A 19,862-nucleotide genomic window follows, 5' to 3' on the forward strand; every position below is an offset into this window, starting at 1 on the left:
TTTGTAAGTTAACCAACAGGAAATGGGGTGGAGAGAGAGAGGGGGAAGGAATATTTTAAGCTAAGGTGTTTCCTGAAATGTATTTTTTAAACTTTGAGAATTGTTCTTTTTTTGTGTATTAATAAATTAAGATTTATGAATAACTCTAAAATAAAACATAAGTTCCCAAGTTTAAACAGAGTTTTTAAAAGGAACAAAGTTGAGCTTAAAAACATGTTACTACTTGTGATACTTCTGTAATTATTTTTATTTAACAAGCATTCAAAGTGTCAGAAGGTTTTGAAATCAGGAAGTGGTCTGACTAACGGACATTCAGTTGCAACAGAATACTACAAAATTATAATAAATTATAATAAAATTATAAGCTGAAGAGTAAAAACAAAACCAACTTAAACCAGCTCTTCCCAGTGTATTGACAGAATTACAGACAAGTAATGTGTTAGGTCAACCATTTCTGACCTGAACATATCCGCTGGCTGCTTTTGAACCCTTCTACCAGATTACACATTAGCCATTTGCAGATTCTTCATCTTTTTCATGTACACCGACAGGAAAACACAAAGACTAACTATTGCTATAATATATGCATTTGCCGTCATATTCAAGGAAACATTAAGCTGTGTTTCCTGTAGAGCTTTATAATTCTGAGTAAGGTGTCTGTGCAAAAACAACTTAAAGAGGCAAAAACATCAAAGACAAGCGAGGTGAGATAAACAAGGACCAACACTTCTATCGCTGTTTAAGCATCTTTAAGCACCAGCAGAGGGCACATCTAGTTTATCATGTTGAGGATTTCTCCAACAAAGATCAGCAGAACAGGTTTTATAAAAGAAAAAGACAGTATAAATAATAGCAAAGGAAATACAACAAGTGAAGTAAAACGTCTATAGGATCACCAAGTCAGGAGTCATTACCAGAGCTGCTGTGGTAATATGGAGACTTAACCACACACACAAAAAGAACAACAAAAAACACTTGAGCTACACACGAACTGAAGTGAAGGGAGAACCAGGTATAAGAAGGTTATTTCACTCTTCAAATCTTCCATCCAAGATGCTTTCGAAGGTAAAGGGGAGAAATTTGAAGCCCTGGCCTGCGTAGAATTTGTTTTGGAACTCCACCCTGAGGGGAGAAATAGAAGATACAGTGAAAGCCATTAAGCAAGAAGTGTTTTCAGATAATAATCTTGTCAGGAATACAGTGATGATGGATAAGCCGGTGGGGGTGTAAAGCTGAATGAAACAGTCAAGGCTCATGACCCCTGCTCCTGATTCCAGTCTGCAGTTAGTCATGTTTATATCATCATGAGTCTGGCCCTGGAGCCAGACACCCAACACACCTCGCCTTACGAAAATGATCGGGAGCTATTTTTAAAAGTCCAATCCGAGAGGACAGCGGGATGACCTTTTAACTAAGGAGTCAGGAATACCCATCATTCCTAAGCCTGTCTGTTGTAAAATATATATATATATATATACAGGGGTTGGACAATGAAACTGAAACACCTGGTTTTAGACCACAATAATTTATTAGTATGGTGTAGGGCCTCCTTTTGCGTCCAATACAGCATCAATTCATCTTGGGAATGACATATACAAGTCCTGCACAGTGGTCAGAGGGATTTTAAGCCATTCTTCTTGCAGGATAGTGGCCAGGTCACTACGTGATACTGGTGGAGGAAAACGTTTCCTGACTCGCTCCTCCAAAACACCCCAAAGTGGCTCAATAATATTTAGATCTGGTGACTGTGCAGGCCATGGGAGATGTTCAACTTCACTTTCATGTTCATCAAACCAATCTTTCACCAGTCTTGCTGTGTGTATTGGTGCATTGTCATCCTGATACACGGCACCGCCTTCAGGATACAATCTTTGAACCATTGGATGCACATGGTCCTCAAGAATGGTTTGGTAGTCCTTGGCAGTGACACGCCCATCTAGCACAAGTATTGGGCCAAGGGAATGCCATGATATGGCAGCCCAAACCATCACTGATCCACCCCCATGCTTCACTCTGGGCATGCAACAGTCTGGGTGGTACGCTTCTTTGGGGCTTCTCCACACCGTAACTCTCTCGGATGCGGGGAAAACAGTAAAGGTGGACTTATCAGAGAACAATACATGTTTCACATTGTCCACAGCCCAAGATTTGCGCTCCTTGCACCATTGAAACCAACGTTTGACATTGGCATGAGTGACCAAAGGTTTGACTATAGCAGCCCGGCCGTGTATATTGACCCTGTGGAGCTCCGACGGACAGTTCTGGTGGAAACAGGAGAGTTGAGGTGCACATTTAATTCTGCCGTGATTTGGGCAGCCGTGGTTTTATGTTTTTTGGATACAATCCAGGTTAGCACCCGAACATCCCTTTCAGACAGCTTCCTCTTGCGTCCACAGTTAATCCTGTTGGATGTGGTTCGTCCTTCTTGGTGGTATGCTGACATTACCATGGATACCGTGGCTCTTGATACATCACAAAGACTTGCTGTCTTGGTCACAGATGCGCCAGCAAGACGTGCACCAACAATTTGTCCTCTTTTGAACTCTTGTATGTCATCCATAATGTTGTGTGCATTTCAATATTTTGAGCAAAACTGTGCTCTTACCCTGCTAATTAAACCTTCACACTGCTCTTACTGGTGCAATGTGCAATCAATGAAGACTGGCTACCAGGCTGGTCCAATTTAGCCATGAAACCTCCCACACTGGCTGCACGGTGGCGCAGTTGGTAGCACTGTTGCCTTGCAGCAAGAAGGTCCTGGGTTCGATTCCCGGCCGGGGGTCTTTCTGCATGGAGTTTGCATGTTCTCCCCGTGCATGCGTGGTTCTCACCGGGTACTCCGGCTTCCTCCCACAGTCCAAAGACATGCCTGTTAGGTTAATTGGTCAATCTAAATTGCCCTTAGGTGTATGAATGAGTGTGTGCATGGTTGTTTGTGCGTTGCCCTGCGATGGACTGGCGACCTGTCCAGGATGTACCCTGCCTCTGGCCCATAGACTGCTGGAGATAGGCACCAGCTCCCCCGCAACCCACTATGGAATAAGCGGTAGAAAATGACTGACTGACTGACCTCCCACACTAAAATGACAGGTATATATATATATATATAGATGAGGGAAGCACAAAAATTTAAAACATTTAAATAAAAGGATCAGATTTTCCAGGGAGCACAACGTGCTCGTTAGTTACATAGTAAAAACGTCTACCTAACTGATGAGTTATTCTGTTGGTTGAGGCCTCTAGAGCATCATCTCAGCACACCAAATTTCTAGCAACGCATCCAAATAGATCTAGGCTTTTTGTTTTTTATTTCTAGGAACAAATGTTATAGTTCTGCTTTGACCTCATTATCTGGTAAAGTAAGCCAAACAAATTCCCTACAGCAGCAAGGCTATTTCATCTGAGTGATGGGATTCCAGTAAACAAGATATCTTTACAAAATAATACTAGTTACTCTAGCTACTGCTAGTTTGCCTTTCCAATGTCGTGTAGTTAGAACAGTTTGTTTATCTGCAAGGCACTCATTAAAATAATTTAACTAGATTCTCATTATGCATTTGTTTCTGCAGAATAATATGTTCAGCTGAGTGGCCAGCAGATGGAGCTGTAGTTCTGAATTTAGTTATTTAAATGGAAATGAAGGAGTCAGAATATAAAAATGAGACATTGGAGCCTAATTAACATCACAATGACAGATTATATGAATTTTGTGGAATTCATGAATGTAAGATCAGTAACACCATTAGGTTAAACCCTATACAAACATCTCTATAGTTAGAAAGATGTAAACTTACCAGTGCAGTCGAAGTGCATGCAGAAAGGCTGACAGTCCCTCCATAATGAGAAGAATGGCAACTGTGAGAACGGCAAAGAAGTAAAAGACGATAGCAAGAAGGAAGAAACCTCCGAAGTTTCGTGACAAAAGGCCAATGCGCATCACCATGGACCAAAGGACCTCTGACAGCTCTGTTCATGAAAACATGCAAGAGAAAAAACAACCCTGTGATTGGTGTGTTGGTGCAACAATTTATTCATTTTTTTTAATGTGTGTGTGCTGCTTGTGCTATTCCTTACGTGCATGAGCGAGACTGAGGGCCCAGAGCCTCAGATAAGAAGCAGTGTTAGAGATGCAGCCAAGGCAGTACTCAATGGTGTGAATCGCCTGATGCACAGCCACATCTGCAAATTTAAACTGTGGAAAAACATACAAACATGTCAGCACAAGATTTAAAATGAGCACATGATTACAACAAGTCCTGAGGCCCATAAAGGAGGACTCTGGTTTACGTGCATGATCATTAGTCACCAACAGGCGAGCTGTTATGTATTGCAGATGAAAAAACCTCCAAATTAGTAGAAGCATTGTTCTCTTTGGACCCTGTGAAGCCAAAGTACCAGCTGCCCTGCTGATGCATCATGCACATCTCTGAGACCTCAGGGAAGCATAGATCTACTGATGCCCAATGCCTGATGAAACACCTAGGACACACCGACATACACAAACATACCCACAACCAACAAAGCTAAGGGCAAACGCTGCTGAGGCAAGGTGCAGTAAGAAAGGTGAACTGAGACATGCAAGTCTAAAGGAAGCGACAAAGGTGCAGCATAAACTCCGGTCCTACCTCTTCCTCCTCACAGGCCTTGAAAGCAGGTAACAAAATGGAACTCTTTGTTATTGAAAAAACGCACATCAACAGACAAACATCAATGACAGAGAAGTAACAAAAGAAACCAGTTACACATTTGTAAAGGTGGTGAAGACAATGTTTGAGCATGCCAACATCCTGCCCACACACACTAGGTTATCCATTTACAGTGAAAAAGGAAACTACACTTTAAGAGCTGCAGGATGACTGGACAGCATGTCACCAAAGCCTACACTGATAGAATCAAATAGGCATAAAAACGTAGGGAAAGAAGGAACAACAATCCACACTTATCTATAATTGATGTTGAGCATTGCCACATTGGTAGTGCAAACATGAGGTTAGGTTTCAGCTACAGCTGAATTATTCAAACATGTGAGAGGATCATATTACTTCTGCTCCCATCTGCTCTCTCAAACTGCTGAACTGCTGTTCCTTCTGCACTGGAAGCAATCAGTACCAAATCCTTTCAGCTACAAATCTGAAACACTTGAACATTGCTAGGAAAAGGTTGCATTTACCTCTGGTTCTTCTTCAGACTGCTGTGCGAGCTGGTCGTGCTGGATAATGTCTGCCTCGTCCTCAGTGGGACCGTTGCCAACTCTGATGCCTCCAAAGTTCTGTGTGCCCTGAGGAACAAGATGTTAAAACAGAATAAATTACCACCTACTGAAATGCACGGTCACAATGCATCTACTTTCATCTTACCAGATGTTTTTGCCACAAATACTGTCTCCGCAGAACCAGAGTTTTTACAATCAACATGCAGGGAACACATGCTAAGGCAATTACCACCAAGAATATTTGTAGACCCATCTACATAGACAAGAAGAGAGAAAACAAATCAGTTTGTTGTGCTCATCTCCAAACTAGAAGTCATCTTATTTACATATTATGGTGGACTGGTCTGACCTGTCCCCTGTAGAGAGGTTTGCTACTGGGGTCATTATAGCTGAAGAGGAACATGTTAATGAAGGCAATGAGGAGACTGGGAGCATCCCTGGAGGTGCGTGCGTCATACGAAACCCACTTATAGAAGATCAGAATCACCAAGTAGCCAAACAGACTGGACATGAAGACAATCTCTGGGATGAACCCAAAGTAGATGTTCAGTGGCTTATTGAAATACCTGCAGTAAATCACATCATGTGGTCAGCTTGGCATTAATGCAGGGAAACAGAACCAAAAAAAAAAGAGATATCAAAAACAACAGACATGAAAAACTCACAGATGGTTGAAGAGACTTAGAGAGACTCCGAAGAGCATGTGGGTGACTCCTAGGATAACGGACATCTTCATCTTGAAGGAGTTCAAAAATGTGAGCTTGTTGATAGAAATACTCCATATCTGAGAAATATTTTGAAAAGATATAAAAAAAATCTTGTTATAGAACCAAGGGTAGCTTTGCACAGCAGATTTAGTGATGATTAGAGATGCACCAATCAGGCCGATACCGATTCTGATTGCGATGTAATTTTTCTTCAAGAATGCATCACGTAAGGAAAGAAAAACATGTGCTTTGATTTCTTTGATAGAGGTGACGCCAAGCAATAAAACAAATGATAACACTGATACTGACCCCATATACTGCAGTATATCAGGCAGTATATGGGGTCACCGCTATCTGAGCTTTTTAACAAGATGGAGAAGAGATTAGAACAGTACTGTAAGCTTGACTTGCATTATTAAATGCTAGAACTAAAACATATTTTCACTATTAAACTGTAATGCAAAATGATTTGGAACATCAATATGGTGCTATTTGAGATTTCTTTTAACCTGTTAACTTGAAATCCACTATGTCTGACAATGCTTAAGAGAATTGTATGTTTAGTTTATGGGAAATATGAAAATAAATCTAATTAGTTCAGATTTGTTTAATTAAACTGTACAAAAGTACATCCAGGTACATGATGTTGATGCTTTTGTAGACTGAAATGGTAGGAATTCTCAGTTTTCACGCATTTAATAAATATAAAAATCCGTTTTTTCTGTTTTTGGCCTGCCAATCAACTAATAGAAAAATTATGTTTTCTGAACTCTGGCCAGTTGATTGGTGCATCTCAAGCAAAATAATAATAAATCTACGAATATTATTTATTAAATTGTATTTAAACCATGCTAAATATATGCCTTATCAGTCAATGAAACAAGCTGATGCTAACTTAGAATAAGCAGACCTATGAAAATAGGGATCCCAAAAAACACATTAAATAAGTCTTAAAAATTTACTGGATCAATTCCAAAGGGGTAAGGCCCTCCAAACACTCCCTCTACTGCAGGATCCAACTGCAAGGCTCTGTTGCCTTCAAGTGTGTCAATTCTGAAGAGAATAAGACAAAAACATCTGTTTACATTTACTTCAACTGGAGCCTGAGAACAATCCTTGGTTTATGTTAATTCTCTGGTTTTCCTTGTGTAAAAAACGGTGACACCACACAAAAACCACTGCCAAATTTTCACAGAACGGATGGTCTAATATTTTCTGTTTTGTTTAACAATTTTTGCGCACAGCATCAGCTGATGAACAGGAAATCCGAAGTACTGATGTTACTTTTAATGCTAACAAATGCAGCAATAGGTACAACCTTTGCTTTAACATTTCCATTGGTGATACTTACGTCCAGTTGCCTTCTTTAAACATGGGTCTGACGCTCCATCCAGAACCAAATATATTGAGGGACTTTGAGAAGCAGTCATTGTAAATAATGCCAGTGTACATGGAGAATATTCCCATCAGCAGGATGATGTAGCGTCCTGCAAACACCATGTTGAATATCTGCCACAAAAAAAAAAAGGGTTAATAAAGAATAACTAGAGAGAAAAAAACATGAATGGGAGGATTTCAAATAAAAAGCACACGTGAACTAAAGTGATCAGGGGCTGTAAAATACTGCAGATTCTCTGCAGTTCAGCGGGCGGAGATTAATGAGATGATGAAACAATCCATACCTCATTATCGTTCTTTTGCGCCATCAGCCTGCTCTCTCTTAACACAAGGTACAGAGCAGCACAGGTCATGAGAGTCCCATGGCCCAAGTCACCAAACATGACAGCAAACAGGAAGGGGAAGGTAATTATGGTGTATGGTGCTGAAGACAAGAACGCAGGTATCAAACGAAGAAGAGGGGGTGGTGGTGGAACATGTAACGAGTAAGTGAAATATGTCAATGATCATGGATAACGTTGAAGCTGAGGAAAGGGATTTTTAAAGAGGACAAAGTGTAAAACAAATCCAAACAATAATAAAATAAACTGGCTTGACATGTGCTAACCTGGGTTTATTTCACGGTAGCTGCCGATCCCATAAGACTCCACAATGTTCTGGAATCCTGAGGTGAACTTGTTGGTCTTGTTATATGTGGGTGGGGTCTGGTTGGCCTGCATTCGATTGAGAATGGAAGGCACAGTGGAACCACTCTTCTCCTAAAGAAAACAAAACCCAAGATGTTCAACACTTCCACTCAAATTTAACATATACAGGTCCTTCTCAAAATATTAGCATATTGTGATAAAGTTCATTATTTTCCATAATGTCATGATGAAAATTTAACATTCATATATTTTAGATTCATTGCACACTAACTGAAATATTTCAGGTCTTTTATTGTCTTAATACGAATGATTTTGGCATACAGCTCATGAAAACCCAAAATTCCTATCTCACAAAATTAGCATATTTCATCCGACCAATAAAAGAAAAGTGTTTTCAATACAAAAAACGTCAACCTTCAAATAATCATGTACAGTTATGCACTCAATACTTGGTCGGGAATCCTTTTGCAGAAATGACTGCTTCAATGCGGCGTGGCATGGAGGCAATCAGCCTGTGGCACTGCTGAGGTCTTATGGAGGCCCAGGATGCTTCGATAGCGGCCTTTAGCTCATCCAGAGTGTTGGGTCTTGAGTCTCTCAACGTTCTCTTCACAATATCCCACAGATTCTCTATGGGGTTCAGGTCAGGAGAGTTGGCAGGCCAATTGAGCACAGTGATACCATGGTCAGTAAACCATTTACCAGTGGTTTTGGCACTGTGAGCAGGTGCCAGGTCGTGCTGAAAAACGAAATCTTCATCTCCATAAAGCTTTTCAGCAGATGGAAGCATGAAGTGCTCCAAAATCTCCTGATAGCTAGCTGCATTGACCCTGCCCTTGATAAAACACAGTGGACCAACACCAGCAGCTGACACGGCACCCCAGACCATCACTGACTGTGGGTACTTGACACTGGACTTCTGGCATTTTGGCATTTCCTTCTCCCCAGTCTTCCTCCAGACTCTGGCACCTTGATTTCCGAATGACATGCAGAATTTGCTTTCATCCGAAAAAAGTACTTTGGACCACTGAGCAACAGTCCAGTGCTGCTTCTCTGTAGCCCAGGTCAGGCGCTTTTGCCGCTGTTTCTGGTTCAAAAGTGGCTTGACCTGGGGAATGCGGCACCTGTAGCCCATTTCCTGCACACGCCTGTGCAGGGTGGCTCTGGATGTTTCTACTCCAGACTCAGTCCACTGCTTCCGCAGGTCCCCCAAGGTCTGGAATCAGCCCTTCTCCACAATCTTCCTCAGGGTCCTTTCTGCAAAAGGATTCCCGACCAAGTATTGAGTGCATAACTGTACATGATTATTTGAAGGTTGACGTTTTTATTATTAAAAACACTTTTCTTTTATTGGTCAGATGAAATATGCTAATTTTGTGAGATAGGAATTTTGGGTTTTCATGAGCTGTATGCCAAAATCATCTGTATTAAGACAATAAAAGACCTGAAATATTTCAGTTAGTGTGCAATGAATCTAAAATATATGAATGTTAAATTTTCATCATGACATTATGGAAAATAATTAACTTTATCACAATATGCTAATATTTTGAGAAGGACCTGTATATACTGAAAAATAGACCCTCCACCCTTTAGGTTTACTCACTGTGCCCCTTCGCAGGGCAAACTGGATGGAGTCCATGTCATTCACAGGACACCACACCTCAGCGATCAGACATTTCTGAGTGACGTCGATGTTGCAGAGGTTGAGGGTGTGGTAGATGGCCTTCATCTTCCTCACCTTAATAAACCACACCCTGAGGGTCTTGGCTGCAGCCTGCAGGACTCTCTGCCTATGATCCTCAGTCTGGTTCAGAACCTTCAGGAACAGAGGAAGACATCTTTCATATACATCATGATCTCCATGAAACTTAAAAAGGCAGGCAATATTTCCTTTGCTGTATCCTGAAAAAGTCTTAGTTACAACATTAATCAACAAACTACTAATTTAGAGCTAACTTGTTATAATAGTTAGGAAACAGTGGCTCGATAACATCCCTATGCATCACTATCTAGGAGGGAATCTAACTACTGGTCCTTCTCAAAATATTAGCATTTTGTGATAAAGTTCATTATTTTCCATAATGTAATGATGAAAATTTAACATTCATATATTTTAGATTCATTGCACACTAACTGAAATATAAGACACAGAAAGAAATTTCTGAACGAATAGGCTGTTCCCAGAGTGCTGTATCAAGGCACCTCAGTGGGAAGTCTGTGGGAAGGAAAAAGTGTGGCAGAAAACGCTGCACAACGAGAAGAGGTGACCGGACCCTGAGGAAGATTGTGGAGAAGAGCTGATTCCAGACCTTGGGGGACCTGCGGAAGCAGTGGACTGAGTCTGGAGTAGAAACATCCAGAGCCACCGTGCACAGGCGTGTGCAGGAAATGGGCTACAGGTGCCGCATTCCCCAGGTCAAGCCACTTTGGAACCAGAAACAGCGGCAGAAGCGTCTGACCTGGGCTACAGAGAAGCAGCACTGGACTGTTGCTCAGTGGTCCAAAGTACTTTTTTCGGATGAAAGCAAATTCTGCATGTCATTCGGAAATCAAGGTGCCAGAGTCTGGAGGAAGACTGGGGAGAAGGAAATGCCAAAATGCCAGAAGTCCAGTGTCAAGTACCCACAGTCAGTGATGGTCTGGGGTGCCGTGTCAGCTGCTGGTGTTGGTCCACTGTGTTTTATCAAGGGCAGGGTCAATGCAGCTAGCTATCAGGAGATTTTGGAGCACTTCATGCTTCCATCTGCTGAAAAGCTTTATGGAGATGAAGATTTCATTTTTCAGCACGACCTGGCACCTGCTCACAGTGCCAAAACCACTGGTAAATGGTTTACTGACCATGGTATCACTGTGCTCAATTGGCCTGCCAACTCTCCTGACCTGAACCCCATAGAGAATCTGTGGGATATTGTGAAGAGAACGTTGAGAGACTCAAGACCCAACACTCTGGATGAGCTAAAGGCCGCTATCGAAGCATCCTGGGCCTCCATAAGACCTCAGCAGTGCCACAGACTGATTGCCTCCATGCCACGCCACATTGAAGCAGTCATTTCTGCAAAAGGATTCCCGACCAAGTATTGAGTGCATAACTGTACATGATTATTTGAAGGTTGACGTTTTTATTATTAAAAACACTTTTCTTTTATTGGTCGGATGAAATATGCTAATTTTGTGAGATAGGAATTTTGGGTTTTCATGAGCTGTATGCCAAAATCATCTGTATTAAGACAATAAAAGACCTGAAATATTTCAGTTAGTGTGCAATGAATCTAAAATATATGAATGTTAAATTTTCATCATGACATTATGGAAAATAATGAACTTTATCACAATATGCTAATATTTTGAGAAGGACCTGTATATTTTCATGTCTGGAGTTTAGACCCAGTTGGGATGGTTTTAGACAACTGATCAGGAGGGTTCCTGCGGCCCCCTGGCCTGGGAATGCCTTGTTCAAGTCCAAATTAGATAAAACATTAACAGCAAGCTCTATTTACAATTAACCGGTTGTCTAATCCACAAGATCCCCCCCCCACCCACTATTTGTGCTGCTGTATGAGTCATATTTTACACTAAGCCCTATGATCAGCAAATATCAGGACATTTAAGCCCTGTGCACACATCTGCTGTCGAGGCGATGTCTGATTCTGCAGACAGAAGTCTAAATAGTTTCTGCTCATATGTACTAATAAGAATCACTGCCTCCACAAAGTTTCCCAGTAGGCGTTGAGAAGGTAAATAGAAGGACGGGTGGATTCTCCTGGACTACTTTATCTCTGAGGAGATAATAAACACTTGGGAGCTAGGTATACACCAAATAACTACTGTGCTTTTAGTGGAAAGGTTAGGAAGTCACCATTTTGTGCAAAGAAGTAGTTTTAGTTAAATTAGATCAGGAAGTAGATTATAAGTCTGTTTGAAATCTCAAAAGAAAAGAAACCCCAACGGTCCCCAACCCCTGAGAATAAAACAAGAAAAGTTTCTCCAGACCAGTAATGTTAAAAAGTCCAATCTGAGTCGCTGTTTTCCCTGAATATTTATTCACCATTTGCAGGTCATCAATGCGAGCATTCACTCCAGCAAGCATCTCTTTCCTCTCCTGGGGGGTTTCTGGACATGGGTATAATGTTGCTCTGAACCTAATGACAAACAGGTAAGGACATGTAAACAAGCTGTTAGTTAAGTACAATAAACTGTTATGTTAAGTACGTTGCTCAGATGCTGAGTCACGTACCCCTCACAGATTTTCTTGACTCTATTCTTCAGCTGGTCTCCCTGGAAAAATATGATGAAGACAGACTTGTGGACCTGGTCACCCTGAAAAAACATTGTTCAGTTAGAAACCCAAGTAAAAACCTAAACATCTGATATGACCGTTTATGAACAGCACTGACTGAAGTGGGGTCCTCCAGAGGGTCTTCGATGTCCGCCTGCCGCAGGAACACGTTGCCTCTGCAAACTCTCCACAACATCCTCTCAAATGTGGGAATACGTTCCCTGCCTATGACTCCAGCGACAAATCTATAACAGGGAAACAATCCTTCAACTGTACACACATTGGAAAAACTGCAAAGGTATGCTTCAAACAACTATAACCAATTAAATGTACTATTTTGAGCCCATTTCTTCTTTAGAAGACTGTCTCTCCTGTCTGAAAGAGAGAGCCTAAATGTGTGGGAGGTGTTTTCCCAGTTATAACACACTGGTTGCAGACACAAGATGGCCAAAAAGCACAAGATGGAAATCCTCCAAATAAGACGGAGAAAACATCTTATTCCTTTTAAATAACAGAAGTGTAGAAAACAGGCTCACCCAAGTCTGAGAGGAGCTACTCTGATTGGCTCATTGGGATCCAGGAGAATGGAGGACTCTTCAAGCAAACTGGGATCTTCCATCTGTCAAACAGCAAAACAAACCATTAAAATCATTACACATAAAGTCAACACTCATTCTGGGAGCTGAATTAATATGTAAATACATGTATGAAAGCCAACATTTATAAAACATCCTAAGGATATTTAAAGAGATTTAGTCAGGTGACTTTTTCTTTAATCATTTACTTGTTAAGTTGAATCATTTGCCTAAATCAGAGCTCATAACAGCCTGTAAAAGATGCCTCTGTGCTGTCAGTCGACACACTTTGGCTTGTGAAGGCAGTGAGGTGGAAATAATGTTGGGCAAAGGTTGTTTAAGCGCAGGCAGGATCTGGAATTTAATACCACTGGGGTGAAGTACCAAACAGTGCACTGACTAAAATGATTGGCCAAGCGAAACGCTGCAATCATGTGATCAACTATTAAAAATCATGAGTGACAACACCTTTTGTTAAATTCAAGTAGTAATAAGCATAGCTTTGTGTTTCTATGTGAGCAATGCTGACAGCTGTTATATGTGAAACAGACAAAAAAAACTGATAATCTATTTCTTTAAATGTATCAATTAAGTCAAAAATGATGAAGTCATAATATCTTATTCAAAAGATATAATTGAAAATCCTAATAAAAGACTTCCTTGCAATAGAAGCAACCTGTGTGTTAAAAACAATGTTAAAAACCCAAGAAGCAGAAGACAATACTTCAGAGGTCTGTGAAAACAATGAAACTGACCTCATTGAAAAACTGCTGAGTACGGTGCAAAATGTGCTTGAGCTCAGTCAATTCCAGGAAGTTCTTCTTCAGGGCCTCCTGGTTTGTGTTTATTTCCTTCAGTTCATTCTCAAGCTTCTCAAATGTAGCCTGTGAGGGATAATATCAAATAAAAATAATCCTGAACTCCAAACCTGTATTTTATAGAGTTATTCAACACTAACAAATTGACTAGTGGTAATCAAAATGTTAATTGCATTGTAACGGACTGAACATCTGTTCACTGCATGATTGCAGCTTTCTTTTATAGCTCTTGCATTAAACTGATGAAACTTCTCTTGCACTTATTGCCTTATATTGAACAGATGGGCCAGATATTTGTCCCCTAATAGGAAGAAGCAAAAGAAGCTCATTCAACTTTATGGTTTTATGAGTTCGGTTTGCCTCATACAGTACAGACCAAAGGTTTGGACACACCTTCTCATTCAAAGAGTTTTCTTTATTTTCATGACTATGAATATTGTAGCTTCACACTGAAGGCATCAAAACTATGAATTAACACATGTGGAATTATATACTGAACAAAAAAGTGTGAAACAACTGAAAATATGTCTTATATTCTAGGTTCTTAAAAGTAGCCACCTTTTGCTTTGATTACTGCTCCACACACTCTTGGCATTCTGTTGATGAGCTTCAAGAGGTAGTCACCTGAAATGTTTTTTTCACAGGTGTGCCCTGTCAGGTTTAATAAGTGGGATTTCAAGCCTTATAAATGGGGTTGGGACCATCAGTTGTGTTGTGCAGGAGGTAGATACAGTACACAGCTGATAGTCCTACTGAATAGACTGTTAGAATTTGTATTATGGCAAGAAAAAAGCAGCTAAGTAAAGAAAAACGAGTGGCCATCATTACTTTAAGAAATGAAGGTCAGTAAGTCCGAACAATTGGAAACTTTGAAAGTGTCCTCAAGTGCAGTCGCAAACACCATCAAGCGCTACAAAGAAACTGGCTCACATGAGGACCGCCCCAGGAAAGGAAGACCAAGAGTCACCTCTGCTGCGGACGATAAGTTCATCCGAGTCACCAGACTCAGAAATCGCAGGTTAACAGCAGCTCAGATTAGAGAACAGGTCAATGCCACACAGAGTTCTAGCAGCAGACACATCTCTAGAACAACTGTTAAGAGGAGACTGTGTGAATCAGGCCTTCATGGTAAAATAGCTGCTAGGAAACCACTGCTGAGGACAGGCAACAAGCAGAAGAGACTTGTTTGGGCTAAAGAACACAAGGAATGGACATTAGACCAGTGGAAATCTGTGCTTTGGTCTGATGAGTCCAAGTTTGAGATCTTTGGTTCCAACCACCGAACGGATGGACTCTACATGTCTGGTTCCCACAGTGAAGCATGGAGGAGGAGGTGTGATGGTGTGGGGGTGCTTTGCTGGTGACACTGTTGGGGATTTATTCAAAATTTGAAGGCATACTGAACCAGCATGGCTACCACAGCATTTTGCAGCGGCATGCTATTCCATCCAGTTTGCGTTTAGTTGGACCATCATTTATTTTTCAACAGGACAATGACCCCAAACACACCTCCAGGCTGTGTAATGGCTATTTGACCAAGAAGGAGAGTGATGGGGTGCTGCGCCAGATGACCTGGCCTCCACAGTCACCGGACCTGAACCCAATCGAGATGGTTTGGGGTGAGCTGGACCGCAGAGTGAAGGCAAAAAGGCCAACAAGTGCTAAGCATCTCTGGGAACTCCTTCAAGACTGTTGGAAAACCATTTCAGGTGACTACCTCTTGAAGCTCATCAACAGAATACCAAGAGTGCATGGAGCAGTAATCAAAGCAAAAGGTGGCTACTTTGAAGAACCTAGAATATAAGACATATTTTCAGTTGTTTCACACTTTTTTGTTCAGTATATAATTCCACATGTGTTAATTCATAGATTTGATGCCTTCAGTGTGAATCTACAATATTCATAGTCATGAAAATAAAGAAAACTCTTTGAATGAGAAGGTGTGTCCAAACTTTTGGTCTGTACTGTATATCTAAGATAAGCACCATATACGATAATGAAATTTACTGGACTCTAATTTTTGTTATATGATGTACTGAAATACAAACTTATAAAAAAAATAGAGACGTGTTGTGTGATTTAGAATAAAACAAGCACCTCTAGATCAATCATGTCCCTTGGAAAAGGGACTTCAGGGTTCTCTCCTGTGTCCATTATTGGGATGTTGGCCTTCTTAACTTCTTTTTCCACAAATCCTGTCAAACAGTTTTGATTGCAAAACAATTAAACTTAACAACAATGGAATCTCACACAAAGTAGAAGCTTTAAAGCAGTGTTATAATCGGACAGAATCCAGTGTTTTTATAGTCATAAACAAATTTTATTGGTACAGAAAAAACTCAAGCTCACTCAATTTACGATCCATCTCCTCACATCGCCGCACTTCATTGACAAACTTTCGCTGGAAGACGTTTACATCAGGATTTAACTAAAACAAGAAGAGTAGAGTTGAGTGATTAAACATACAAGCCCAACACATAATTTCTTAAACTGCTGCAGGGTTTTGAGCCCGATAACATCTCGTGTTGTTGCACAGGACTTTTCAGTTACACCCATCCTATATCCAAAGACAACAGCCTGTCTTGAGGCTCGTTAGGAATGAGTCTTCTCATGCCTGAAATGAATAGTCAGCTGTGAGCACATGACCGAAAGGGCATCCACTGTCTCAACAGTAGTACTGATGTAGCTGATTTTATTCACCCAAACAAAGAGGACTAAAATGCTCTGTAACACTGAGGACAGCACTTTTGGAGAAGGAAAATATGAAGACAAGAAGCAAAGTGGACTTACATCACGAAACTGCACCATCCCGATCTCTCCCAGTTCACTGACGCAGCAGTAGGCAGCTTCTGATTGTAGGAAAAGCTGGGCCAGGGTCATCTCTTCACTTCTAAAGAGTTCCCCCATGGTGTTGATGGTTGAGAGTTCTCAGCACCCTAAACTCAATCAAGATCTATGGAAAGAAAGCATTCACTATTGACTGTGAATATTAACTGAAATGATTTGACAGATCAGCCATTCATAACTTTTTTGCACTAGGCCTCTAATGGTAGAGGTCCATAAACAGTTAAGTGTCACTTTTAAACCTTTGGTAAAACTGGACATGTGAAGAAAACAGAAAAAAGTCTCCAGCAATGCGGTAAAAGTGGAACGAGTTAACACTGGTGACCTCTACCTAATTTTATCGTTTAAATTAATTCAGAGGATATTTACATTTAAGCATACAGCACCTTTACACACAAACAACTTTAATTGTCAGGAGTGTTTAAATAACTTGCAGCTAAGAAGCACAACGTCCGCACAGAGCTAATCTAAGGATTACGATGAATCAGGTGACTTGTCTAAGATTCAGCAGCAGCTCCATTAACGCTGTATACACCCATAAACTGATTTTATTTTTACACATGGAAAACGCTCCTTGTTTTGTTCACTTGAGTACTGAACCAGCTTGGGGTGTCGCCCCATTACTGTGGGTTTACCTGTCAAACCCGCGTATTGCCAACAGGTGCCAAACTAAGGTGACATGTCACGTTTACAGCGACTTCCGAATCGGCCGTATAAGCTCTTTAACTAAAATCAACAATGTAAAACTAAAGCCAGGAGTATATAAACAGCTACTTAGCCACAGTTAACGTCGACGGCTCCACCTCACTAGAATAAACCCATCTTAGCTAACCTAAGAGAAAACATTAACCTTATTCAGGCTCATGTGAATTTTGTCGTGCATTTTACTTGAGTGGCTAACTCGCTTTAAATAGCAGTTAAAACTAGCTAGCTTGCGTTTTGAGAGAAGCTAACAACGATTTAGCACACCTGTTGAGCAATATTTAGCAACTTTAGAACTTCAACGCTACATTAAAGTATGGTTAAATTGTTTACAGTCTCTTTGTTCGGCATTCTTACTATTAAAGTTTGGACTGTATCCTTCCTCTTTCGTCGTTTGTAGAGAAGCGATCCAAGGTTAGAGGGAGTAAACGCAGCTCACTTACAGCCTTTCGAGGCCGAAGGAACCTCGCAACAAGTACCGATCGATGCGTACATGAGTCACCACCAACAGTTAATCTCTATTGGCTCCAAATATATGCCTCAAAACGTTGCTTCGCTTGGCTATAATATTGGAAACCTTTATTTTGAAAAAATACATCACCGGAACTTACGATGACGCCTTCGGTCGAAAACAACCAAAGACTTACATGACGGAGAACTTGCAGAGCAGTTAGTTCACCTTATTTTGAAGTTATTTCCGGTGTTGTGCCGTAAAGTGATGGTCTGTCTGCCAAAAACTGATCGGGTAAGATCGGGCGCGTCCCCGCGAAGCAGCGAGCAGCGAGAGGGGGAGGAGCTTGCTGCAAGAGCGTGCCCAGCCTGTTAGCTGAGTGTCTGGTTTTGAGAGTTTCTTTCTCGGTGGTTTAACTCTTGAAGTCAACAAATAAAACAGTTATATCTGTATGGTCAATGTTACAGCGAAGGCGTGTCTCGTTTACCCTTTTCTTCTTATAAAACTTGCGACGTTCTCACTGTGAAAGTTTCGGTTTCACGGTTTCGTCGTTTGTCATAAATATCTGCAAATTTACATTTTAAACCATAGCAGTAAGAATAAACTTTTGATCATTTATCTGCACTAACCTTGCTTAGATTTAGAAGCACTCTGTCACGCAACAGTACTGTGATGGATATAACTTAATAAATTACAAAATAAAATAAAAAAAAAACGTTTTTTGACGTATATTTTTTTCAAGGTGGTTATTATTCATTTATTTTGAAAAAAAAAAATAGAACAGGTAGTGCCCAATGAAAACGTTGCAAAATTTCGAAATTATAAACTGTATTTCACTCAGAGGAACTACATTTTACAGATCTCAGTGAAGGCATGAATTAAGTCCCAAATGGCAAAAAATCGATGTTTTTCTTTGCTAAAAAATGATTATGGCCAATATGTCTTGACCAATGAAATGTAATTTCTGCCTTAAATGACTCTATTTTACTGATGGGCTGAATTTCACAGACCTCTGAGAATGCACTCTGTTCAAAATTGCCCAAATAGCCAGAAATCTAGGTGTTTTTCCTCTGCCAAAAATTGATTATGGCCTTTTTTCTGACCATTGAAATGTAATTTCAGCCTAAAAGTGCTCTGCTTCAGTCTGAGAAATTATATTTTACTGATCTTACTGAAAACTGCCCATTTCACACTAAATAAAATACACAAAATGAAACATATTGCACTATTTTGTTTGCCAAAAATTGATTAAGGCTTGTTTTCTGACCCTTGAAATGTTATTTCTGCCTAAAATAACTTTATTCCATTCAGAGGGATTATTTTTATCGATTTTGTTGAACACAATCTATCCCACACTAAAGAAATCCTCAGCATGGACAATATCTAGGTATTTCACCTGCCAAAAAGTGATTAAGGCTTGTTTCCTGACCCATAAAATGCAATTTCTGCCTAAAATAACTTTATTTCATTCAAAGGGAATATACTTTACTGATCCTGCAACAAACAATCATCCCCACACTGAAAAAGGTCCCCAAATGGACCAAATAGGACTATTTCACCTGCCAAAAATTGATCATGTATTATTTTCTTACTCATGAGACACTATTTCTGTCTAAAATTGCTTCATTTCATTGAGGCGGATCATATTTAAGACATCTTGCTGAGCACAAACACTCCCACACTGAAAAAGATCCCCAAAAGTACAATTTGGGGGTATTTCACCTGCCGAAAACTGATTATGGCTTATTCTATGACCCATGGAATAATATTTCTGTCTAAAAGTGCTTTATTTTATTTAGGGGGATCATATTTAAGACATCTTGCTGAGCACAGACCCTCCCACACTGAAAAAGATCCCCAAAAGTACAATTTGGGGGTATTTCACAATTTTTCAAATGGGCAAAAGTCTTGGTTTTTCTCTGCCAAAAAGTATTTATACCACAAATTTTTAAAGAGAAGGACTAATCTGCCCTAAAATTTGTATTTTTCTTTCCTGTCGATTTTAATTATCCACATCAAAGTGCACTTTGTCCTTTGTATCATCTTAGAAACCCTTAAAATTTCCAAAACTGTTCAATTTACTTATCACGTTCTTAAAATTTACCTGTTTTTTCAATGCATTTTTTCTTTGACATTTCACCCCATCTTTTCCCGTTTTCAAAATGAAAGTGAATAAAGTTTAAATATATTCCAAACAAAAATAATAATGCACATAATTACAGCTGTTGT

The 19,862-nt window shown here is 40.3% G+C and overlaps 1 protein-coding gene across 2 annotated transcripts; it reads right to left on the reverse strand.

Annotated features, from left to right (window-relative positions):
- Positions 1-229: 229 nt before the first annotated feature.
- Positions 230-17,789, reverse strand: LOC124863163 (V-type proton ATPase 116 kDa subunit a 1-like). Of its 2 annotated transcripts, XM_047357427.1 has the most exons (22): positions 17,540-17,789; positions 16,427-16,589; positions 15,986-16,064; positions 15,734-15,831; positions 13,574-13,702; positions 12,780-12,862; positions 12,362-12,488; positions 12,202-12,284; positions 12,013-12,106; positions 9,571-9,783; positions 7,925-8,075; positions 7,602-7,741; positions 7,271-7,428; positions 6,882-6,972; positions 5,878-5,996; positions 5,562-5,778; positions 5,358-5,465; positions 5,171-5,278; positions 4,626-4,670; positions 4,075-4,192; positions 3,795-3,966; positions 230-1,122 (listed from the first exon to the last, which is right to left on the reverse strand). In XM_047357427.1, the coding sequence occupies exons 2-22, from the start codon at positions 16,541-16,543 to the stop codon at positions 1,029-1,031; spliced, it is 2,544 nt and encodes an 847-aa protein (XP_047213383.1). In that variant the 5' UTR covers positions 16,544-16,589; positions 17,540-17,789; the 3' UTR covers positions 230-1,028. The 2 variants fall into 2 exon arrangements, with proteins under 2 accessions (XP_047213383.1, XP_047213385.1); XM_047357429.1 differs by lacking the exon at positions 4,626-4,670 and having other exon boundaries at positions 17,540-17,788.
- Positions 17,790-19,862: the final 2,073 nt, after the last annotated feature.

This window comes from Girardinichthys multiradiatus, chromosome X (genome assembly GCF_021462225.1).
Source record: "Girardinichthys multiradiatus isolate DD_20200921_A chromosome X, DD_fGirMul_XY1, whole genome shotgun sequence".
Classification (NCBI taxonomy): Eukaryota; Metazoa; Chordata; class Actinopteri; order Cyprinodontiformes; family Goodeidae; genus Girardinichthys; species Girardinichthys multiradiatus.